The 10,310-nt window shown below is 41.8% G+C and overlaps 2 protein-coding genes across 2 annotated transcripts in view; one reads left to right on the top strand and one right to left on the bottom strand.

The window, feature by feature from the left end:
• Positions 1–164: 164 nt before the first annotated feature.
• abcg8 (ATP-binding cassette, sub-family G (WHITE), member 8) lies at positions 165–7,715 on the top strand. The gene is made up of 13 exons (XM_030442469.1): positions 165–304; positions 1,512–1,613; positions 2,086–2,233; positions 2,494–2,729; positions 2,817–2,949; positions 3,176–3,445; positions 3,573–3,723; positions 4,137–4,238; positions 4,486–4,685; positions 5,815–5,891; positions 5,998–6,265; positions 6,349–6,476; positions 6,701–7,715. Exons 1-13 carry the CDS (start codon positions 260–262, stop codon positions 6,836–6,838), a joined length of 1,998 nt encoding a protein of 665 aa, XP_030298329.1. The 5' UTR covers positions 165–259; the 3' UTR covers positions 6,839–7,715.
• A 1,285-nt stretch (positions 7,716–9,000) lies between these two features.
• lrpprc (leucine-rich pentatricopeptide repeat containing) overlaps positions 9,001–10,310 on the bottom strand; it is a 56,318-nt gene continuing 55,008 nt past the window's right edge. The window contains exon 38 of the mRNA XM_030442301.1: positions 9,001–9,288. Within this exon, the coding sequence (XP_030298161.1) occupies positions 9,217–9,288 (72 nt within the window). The 3' untranslated portion in view covers positions 9,001–9,216. The remainder of the gene's footprint in view (positions 9,289–10,310) is intronic.

Here is a 10,310-nt window from a genome sequence, read left to right as displayed (position 1 = left end):
AACCACAAAAGCTATGACGGAAAGAGCAGAGCGGACGAAGGACTGAATGACATGAACTTGGACAGTTTTAGAGAGCGAAGGCTTGTGAGCTGAGACGAAAGGAGGTCTTCAGCTGGGCTGGAGTCAAACTAACAGAGAAGATACAGAGAGCAGGGGGACAACAGGAGAGCAAAACAAGACAGATCCCCGTAGAGAAGAAGAAAACGGGGAGCATTGACCCCCTGACCCTGCAAAACGTCAGCCAGAGACTTGCATCATCATGGACGCAGACCCCAGTCTCAGTCGTACCAGCAGCTCCTCACAGGTCAGTCTGTTACATGGGATCACATAGACAGTTAAAGGGTTCCCTTTTTCATGTTCCTCTTCTAATATACTCAGAGGCAAAACCAAATCTAAACTTTGTGTTGAATCCTTTCCTCCCCACCAACCACTGAGCTGCTGCATAACCAGTGATTCTATTGACTGAACTTTGTGTGACTTAAACAGATCAATAATAATAATGTGGGTATGTTGGTGGATTGAGAGCTTTTTCTGATTGTATAACTGTCTAACTTTCTGCCAGATGTTTGTATAATGTGGTAAAACACGCAATATATTTATGTTTGCACTTAACATAGGACCAACTGGAAGGAGTCGAGTTTTTTTGTTTGACATCAACTTCAAGAAACAGAAAAAAAAACTGCTTCAATTTTTCTGGACAAAATTCCATAAACCAGAGTAATTTTAGTAAATAACTTCAATTGAATTAGTACATTCTATGAAACATAAATGTGCACTATGTATTTTTGAAAATAAAAATTCAAACTTGGAAAGTTAATATTTACAATATTAGCAAGGTTATAAGACGAATAAGACCGTCCTTAAAGAGAATAAAGTCACTGTTTGACCCTAGAAAGATGACAACCTAGAACGCTAACATAAACAAAGTAAAAGAGAATCAAATTGTGTTGTCCTCTGATGACAGTTTGTCTATTCAGTTTATTCAGTCATGAAAATCAATAAGTGAAGGATTTTCTCCTCTCTCAAAAGTTGTCCTCAAAACTACATAGGACACCTTTAAATGTATAAAATGTGTATTTGAGTTTTTTCATTTATTTTGTTTTAGTCAGGAAAAAAAGATCATTATCAGCCAATCAGCATGTGCTGCGTTTTGAACTGGAGAGGTTTAACAATTACATAATGATATTATTAGCACATGTTCAATTGGACTCTGGACCAGTGAACGGCCATTATTATTGGCACGTAGAAATTTAATTGTTCAATAAACCTTTCGATAAAGGTCAGATGGGCAGGTGCTGTAACACAGTGAAGGTCGGGACAATGTTCTCAGCCGGTCTTCAGACACAGTGAGCACACAAGAAAAAAAAGCAATGATTATTGAAACGTTTGGCAGAAAGAAACAAAACAAAAAAAAAGCTTTAAAATGTCACTGTCATGATTTTATTGCTGTAAAAATGAAGGAAAAAAAAGCCTCCGTGGAACTCATTGAACTCTCTTCTCTCTTTGAACAGCATCATGACACGGAGTTGTTCTCGAGTGAAGAAGACAGCAGTCTCTACTTCACCTACAGTGGAGGGTGCAACGAGCTGGAGGTCAACAACCTGCACTATGAGGTAGCTGACGAATGACTGCTCAGCTCTCATACGCTGTCATCTGTAGACTTGACCTGTTGTAAGCTCTTCATGTATGTGCCTGTCTGCACTGTGTGTGCAGTCAAGTTGTCTCGATACTGGAATGTCTAACTTTGATACAACACCTAACTCTAAAGTATTGATATTCAAACATTGATTTTGAAAGAGTTGGCACAACGTTAAGGGCATAACATTTAAGATTTGTGTCCAGCATACTGGCACTGATGTGGTGCGTGTGTCAGGTGTGTTGAAGAAAGTGCAGCTGATGTGGACGTGTGGATAGGGTGAAAATTAGTATTGAGAATCGATTTGTACAGACATATTGATATCTAGTACGCAGTTGTGAACAAGGTGTTCAGGTCTGTCACTAAAGTACTAAGTACAAGTACCTGGAATTTGTACTGGGGTTTAGTATTATCTGCATGTGGAATGTGATTGTTGTTTGTGTTTCCAGGTGGACACAGCGGCTCAGATTCCTTGGTATGAGAGGTTATCAGAGTTCAAATTGCCGTGGGAGATGAATGGAGACAAGCAAACGGCCATCGACAAGCTCAGCCTCCGAGTTCACAGTGGACAGATGCTGGCCATCATTGGCAGCTCAGGTGAGACACACACACAGCTTATGATGTTGTGACCTCATTGGATGATTGGCTCCTCCTGCTTTTCTGCTGTCAAGCTTGGCCATTGACCTCATGTCAGCACCACTGCTCACACGGACAATCAAACCCTCAATTTCAAACTGCTGTAATTAAAAAGTTAAGAGACAATAGAAACTGTTTCTAGAAATATACTTGATGGTTTTTATTGCTGTTTAAGTTTTTGTTTACGTCTGTGGTTTAACTCCATAATCGTCTCCTTCCAGGTTGTGGTAAAACATCTTTGCTGGACATCATAACGTGCCGTGATGAGGGTGGTAAAATGACCGGTCAGGTTCTGATTAACGGGAAGCCCAACACGCCCCAGCTGGTGAAGAAGAGCATCGCTCATGTCCGCCAGGACGACCGCCTTCTTCCTCACCTCACCGTCCGTGAAACTCTCTCCTTTGTTGCCAAACTGAGGCTCCCCACCCACTTCACACAGGCTCAGAGGGACCAGAGGGTGAGATTAAGTGGATGTGATCACCGTGTCTGTGGGTTTTACGGAAGACAGATGTTGTAAGCTACATGTATGTCTCTGCTGTCACAGGTTGATGATGTCATCGCAGAGCTGCGGCTTCGACAGTGTGCTCACACCAGAGTGGGAAACGACTTTGTGAGGGGTGTTTCTGGAGGAGAGAGGAGGAGAGTCAGTATAGCCGTCCAACTTCTCTGGAACCCCGGTGAGCTCTTAACTTTTCATTTCTCCCCTTAACTTCCATTTTGAACTGTCAACTTTTAATCCGTCTGGCTTTCTCAGTTCACCTCTCTTGAACAAGCTTATACCTTTTAGGTCCATTGTGTAGAATCTAGGGGATCTATTAGTGAAATGGAATATGATATTCATAACAAAATAAGACAGACGGGGACAATTCTACGGATTGTTGAAATGGTGTTTTGACACTTCAGGTATTTTGATCCTGGACGAGCCCACGTCGGGTTTGGACAGCTTCACAGCCCACAACCTGGTGATCACACTGTCCCGCCTGGCCCGGGGGAACCGTCTGGTCCTGCTGTCGGTCCATCAGCCCCGGTCAGACATCTTCCAGCTCTTTGACCTCGTCGTCCTGCTGTCGTCAGGTTCACCGGTTTACTGCGGCGCTGCCTGCGACATGGTGCCTTACTTCACTGCCCTGGGATACCCCTGCCCGCGATACTGTAACCCCTCAGACTTCTATGGTTAGTCTGAAAGTTGTTATGTTGAGGCTTTAAAATGGTCCAAATGATCCTGAAACATCCATGATGTAAAATGTGAGCCAAAGGTCTTTATAAACATACATTTTCAATCCATTTCTTGTTTGTCCAGTCGATCTGATCAGTATAGACCGGCGCAGTCTGGACCGGGAGGCCGAGTGTTTGCAGCGGGCCACACTTCTGTCTGAGCAGTTCATGGAAAAGGTCCGAGACACAGAGGATCACATGTGGAAACCAGCTGTGACCGACACAGCAACTGAAAGGTATGTTTGTGTTCAGGTTTGGCCTCTTCTTTTATTCTTTTCTTCATCCATATTTTCGCATTTCTTATCTATTTCTCCTCTCATTACCTCCACACACCAAAATGTTTCAATGAAATAACTTTATGTAAAGGCGGAGTTGGGATTTCACTTATCCAATTTATCAGTGTCCTGGGCCTAAACGACAACCTTTTACACTTTGCACAGGGAATTTGTGCTTTCTACACAACAACAAACTGTGTTGAGAGTGTTTACAGAGGAGAAATTCTTTGTGGCAAAGTTTAAGCCTTGGACACAAAAAACTTGATTTTTGTTGTTAATCCCTGGAGATTCATCCTTTTTTGTTAAAAATTCATCTGAAGGTGTTGTTGGTCTTGTAACCCAAAGAAACTGATCAGCTGTTTTCGTGCCTGCAGCCCTCAGCAGCTGAGCACAGTAAAAGGAGAGGAAGTGATCACTATTTCCAGGCAAAGGGACAGACTGCCTGGCAAACTACAACAATTTACCATCCTCGTCAAGTAAGAGAAACTCAAACCGTTGTTCACAAACTTTCTTCGTCCCCCGCAACCATGTCAGTGTTAATCCTGTTAATTATATAAGAGCAGATGTAAGATGTTTTTCTTACAAGACACAGTATTACAGTTTTAATTTAATTTTTTCCATATTAGCTGAAATCTTTCCAAGTCCCCCCTTGTTATATCACAGTACTCAATAGGGAAACATATGAACACCGACCTCCCCTCTCTTCTACCCCCCCCCCCCCAGGCGTCACATGTATAATGACTTCAGAGACCTGGTCACTTTACTGGTCCACGGCTTCGAGGCCCTCCTCATGTCACTGCTGGTCGGTTGTCTGTACTACGGAGCAGGAGAGCAGAGTCTGTCCATTCAGGACACCGTGGCTCTCCTCTACATGATCGGAGCTCTAACCCCATTTGCTGTGGTGCTGGACGTCATAGCTAAATGTGAGTAATTATACAGCTGTGTGAGGAAGATGAGAGTCAGTAGATTCAACTGCAGTCAAAGCTGGTTTCTAGTATCGGCATCTAAGCATATAAACAGGAGACTTTATTGTAGCTTTAAGTATTTAGATTATGTTAAAAAAGTGATGCACAGCAGATTGATTACAGTTTGTCTCTGTTGTCACTGTGTGTCACTCAAACATCAAAACTGCACGAGGGCAAAAAGTAGTCTTCTCAAAAGTATTCATACAGTTGACAAAAACAGTTATTGGTGTAAAAAAACACAAAGAAATACTGCATCAAACAAGTCTTCACTCAAGACAGATTATGAACTCATGAGTAAGTAAACAAGGAATGGAATAGAATGAACAACATTGGTTAGGCCGTCTGTTCACCATCACCAGGCCATCAACATCTCACCCACCATGATGTAACCGACCTGATTTTTTTTCTGTTTACATGTGACTCTATGCTGATTATAGAGTCAAAAGTTTAATACCTCTGTTTATCCTCGCAGCTGAAACTGATTTATCTTCATTCGGAACAAGAATGTTAAGAGCAAACCACTTTCTGAAAACTAAATTCTATTTTACTATTTTAGCAGCTGTGAGGCACGCCAACATTAAATTTGCACAAACATAGCAATTATGACGAGCTTTACAACATATTACAACATATACAGACAGACTGAAACAAATGAAGGAGAGGAAGTCCAAAAAAAGGAGAAACAAAAGAAGGAGATTGTGTGGAAAACCACCAGAAATAATTACAAATTAAGAAAATGCATGCAAGTTGTGATCGCTGCGTTTGCAGTAGTGAAACTTTAGTCGGCAGAAGTTCACCAGATCAGCGGAGGAAAACGAGACAAACCAGCCAGAGGCAAGATGGTTCAGAACGATAACAGAGATAACAAGACGACTCCAGGACAGGATCAAGTCATAAAATTGATATCAAGTTCACTCATGATTGGTTAAATGCTTGAACGCTGATAAAAACTCCTTTGGAACTTTGATTGACACAATACACTAAATCCAAATCGGAATACTATTAACTGTAAGTAGCTACAGAGTCTTTGTTACTTGTGAGATTTGATACTTTAAACCTCCTCAGACTGACTTCATGTTCTCTGCAGGTCACACAGAGAGAGCCATGCTCTACCACGAGCTGGAGGACGGCATGTACTCTGTCACCTCCTACTTCTTCGCTAAGGTAAGCTTCCTGCTTCTCCAGCAGGGGTCAGTCTTGCTCCACGCTGGTGTAATATGTGTTTTCTGTCATGTCCTCTGTGTGTGAATGTTTGCTCTCTCCACTTCAGGTCCTCGGGGAGCTACCTGAGCACTGTGTGTTCACCTTGGTGTACGGCCTGCCCATCTATTGGCTGGCCGGGCTCAACGAGGCTCCGGAGCGCTTCCTGCTCAACTTCGTGCTCGTGTGGCTGATGGTTTACTGCAGCCGGGCCATGGCTCTGTTTGTGGCCGCTGCGCTGCCCACCCTGCAGACCTCAGCCTTCATGGGAAATGCCCTGTTCACCGTCTTCTATTTGACGGGAGGCTTTGTCATCAGCCTGGAGAACATGTGGCTCGGTGAGGAGATGGATCAGTTGTCTGTAGCTAAAATAAGGTGGTGATCCTTGTGATGTTTAACCCTGTGCATGTTGACTCCACAGTGGCCTCATGGATCTCTCATGCCTCCTTCATGTATTGGGGCTTTGAGGGCATGCTGCAGGTGCAGTTCAGAGGCAAAATGTACCCCATCACCATCTCAAATATCACCTTCAATGTCGACGGCATACATGTGAGTTAGACAGAAACACACCATTACAATCAAACATGTCCACATTGGCAGTTTTCTGAATAAAAGAGTATGATTATCCTCTTATAAGTATTAGTTTTATAATGCAGTAGTTTCTAAAAGTAGAATGGTGTTTTGTGGAAATAACCACATGTGTTAAAACCAAAGTACTGTCCATGGATAAACCAACCTCCTCCTCACCCTGAAGCGCTCTGTTTGTCACTCAGGTGGTGGAGGCCATGAAGATGAACCAGTACCCTCTCTACTCGTGCTATCTGGTCCTGCTTGCCGTCTGCCTGGGTTTCATGGTGCTCTATTACTTGTCCCTAAGATTTATCAAGCAAAAGTCCAGTCAAGACTGGTGAACACAGCGACCATTACACCAAACAGTGTCTGGGATAACACACAAAATCAGTGGCGAGGTTTTACTTTAGGTGCTTGTTTTTTTGTTTTTTTTTTCAGTGGTGCAGGGAATTGAAAGTAATTTTGGTTCTAGCTCGACTGGTTCGACGCAGAGCCCTTTTATCCATCGTCATTAAACTGTTCTTATGAGGATGCTTTACAGTGAAAAAGGTGCTTGAATTCAAAATAATATCAACATTAGAAACATGCTAGAGACACATGAAACAATTGCCCTGGTACCTTGGGAGAAAAAAGCGCAGCAGTTTCTCTCATCTGTGACTAATTGAAACAATCTCAAGATGTACGCAGTGATAGCAGTTTGAATATGAGAACAATCAGTTGGAAGAAAAGAAAGTTGTGCCCACTTTGTGCTGAGAGAAGCACTTGTTGCAGTACCGCTGTCTGCTGCTGGGTGGCAGCAGAGCACTGCAGTAGCATCAAAGTTAAAACTATAGCTTTCCCCCCTCTCTCTCTCTCTTCTCCGTCTTGGCAAATGATTAGAGCGCCACTTTGGCAGATATCCATCTGCAGCTTTTGCTTGTTCCCTTTTCAATCTTCTTTTTTTTTCTACAGCTTTATCTTTTTTTTGTATATGTAAGGTTATTAAGCTTAACAATGTGTGTGCCAGTATACGGAGCACAGAAAAAAATGCCTGGTAGAAATTTAGTAAGTCACACTCAGAAAAAAAAAATAAAAAAAAAGAGCTTGTACTTGTGTCCTCATAGATTGAAGATTATGTAAGCTGTGTGTTTTTGCACTGGTGCAAAAGCCTGATAAATATTTAACCGCCATGGTTTGAGTCCAAATTAGTAAAGTATTAAATCAAATTGCTCCTCTCAAGTGTGTTTATTTCCATCGTACTCTCTGCTGTCCTTTGGCCTCTTCATTCAGATACATGGTGTAGTCAGACATAGCTGAGCACGTTCATTACAGTGAATGTTATCGATAATGTGGATATTAGACTGTGAATGGAGACAAAGTGTGTTTAACACTGTAATGATAAGGTAAATGTCTCTAAAAGATGATCCCATGAACGCTGTTGTTCTCTGCCCTCCTCAAAAAGCAAAGACAACATGGTGGGTTTTATGCAAACTTGCAAAAACAAGCCCTGACTTATAGCAAAAGTTCCTGATGACCAAGTTACTTCTCCTGCATCTCCATTTGTTTCCCAAATAAGCTCCACTGCCCGGGCTGAACCTCTGATGTCATGCAACACAAAACACATCGTTATCTAAGGCCTGCCTCAGACGGGGTCAAGAGCGGCTCGGTTACGTGAAAGAGAAAAATCAGAGGCCGGTGTTGGACGCCAAAAAGAGTTCAAAGCAAGAGTGCAGCTGCAGGTCAGTAGACAGAGGAGAGAGGAGGCCCCGGTCAGGATGAGGATGACTGCATGAGACAATCTCTTCATGAAAATCAGTGCCAAATCAGACTGATGCCAGTAGTCTTTTCAATCTGTTCTGTATCAAAACATTTCAATGTAAAGCAAACATGCAGACACTCAACGTTCCAATGGTTTTGTTTAAACTTCCAACATTTCCAGCAACAGAATCAGACAAACGTTTTGCCGTGACAGTCTAAAGTTGGAGGTTAATGTACAGTACACCAATTAAAAGGGCACTATGTAGGTTTGTAGAAGAAATTAAAACTCAATTTATTTTTTGTCCCATAACTGAATAAACAAGCTGTTTTCAGAGGAAAATAAGGTCTCAGAACACAGTGTGAAGCTAGACAGGTGGCAGGATCCGCCACATATAAACAAAGTAAAACAGTATGTTTTTCTTTGAGGTCAGTTTATTTATTTAGTCATGAAAACAAAGAGTTTGTTTATTTAGTTTGTTTAGGCATTAAAATAAAAGTCAGTCAATGATGATCTTTCTCTTCTGATTAAAATGCATTTCCAAACTCCTACTTGCACCTTTTAAAATAATCAAAAAACATAAAGCTGAAAACAAACCGCAATATATCCAACATCGTGGTTTCTCATACAATATCCTGTAGAGATTAGTATAATATCCACAGACTGAATGTGATCAGCTCCACTTGTTCTTTACCTAGAGAACAAAAAGGTTGATTGTACGACTGCATACACACCTCTGAATCCACACAAAGACACAAGCACAGCATGTGTATTCCTAACATCATTTATTTGCATAAATACTTATGTACATTTCGAAACATCATCTTCATCATGATCATCATCATCATCGGTGCAGTGGACAGGATGTAACACCCAACAGCTATTACACGAAAAACATTTCAGCTCAAACAACTTATGTAAAAAAAGAAAGGAAGAAGAAGACAGTGGGGACTTGGATGGAGGTAAGATGAGGACGATGAATCGTTATTCGTTGGCCGTCGTCTTGGACTTCTCAGCACTTTCTTTCAGTTTGTCTGCGTAAAACTTGAATGATTCCTGTAAAGACAAAGAAAGACGATTTAAAGCATCAAGCAAACCGCCAGCGTAAATGCTCACCGGCCACAGAGGCTGTGAGTTGTGTGTGAGTGTGTTTCCATCTCGCCTCCTTCCAAAAGTAAGCTCCAGTGGAGCCCTCCTGGGTCTGTCTTAATAGTCTCCACCCTCCAACCAGGTTGTCTCGTTTCATCTTTAAATCCCCATTAATACACAAATCTGGGATTTGTAGCACACTCCCCAAACACACCCTTTTTCACTCTCCACCTCTGTTCCCAGCTAATTAATCAGTGTTTTGATCCAGACAAAGTGTTGTGCGGGGTGTTTTTTTGGGGGGGACAAGGTGAGAGCTTTTCTGCAGATTACGCCGGCTTCTGACATTGTACCTTTGCTTATTAATGTGGTAATTAATGCTGATAAATAGCTGTGTTCACTACAGAGGGAGAGAGAGGGATCCTGGCGGGGGTTTGAAACACTTTCAAAGGGTCCGTTCACACTAATTACAAAAACATGTTTCCTCTACAGACTTGGATTTTATTTATCCAGGTTTTGCGATTTTGTCTAAACATGCGCACAATGGAGAGAATTAAATTTAATTTGTGGAGCTAAAGGCAATTTGAAATCAAATTTGTAAAATTCAACTAACATTTCTTTACAAAAACAGTGTCCCTGATACTTGGATAATCCAAATATCTCACTGTGCAGACTGGAACAACTTTCTCCTGAACAAATAGTGGATTTTAAGCTTCACGTGGGACTAATATTACCAGGGGACATCATGGGATTTAGAAATTACCACCCCATGTTTCTGTATTTTACTTGTATTTACTGACATCCTGGATATGACGTCAAAGCATCAAACAGCCTCTCTTCATCAGCTGCCACATTTAAAAAAATACATAGTTTAGAGTTTATTTGCTGTCAAGTATCACCCCTCTTTTCTCACATTATTCTAACATGGAAAGTGAAACCTTAGCAGCCATTATGTACTATACATCCCACTGATATTGTTCACAGGATATGAA

This window comes from Sparus aurata, chromosome 15, assembly GCF_900880675.1.
Source record: "Sparus aurata chromosome 15, fSpaAur1.1, whole genome shotgun sequence".
Classification (NCBI taxonomy): Eukaryota; Metazoa; Chordata; class Actinopteri; order Spariformes; family Sparidae; genus Sparus; species Sparus aurata.
This window is presented reverse-complemented; position numbering and strand designations above follow the sequence as displayed.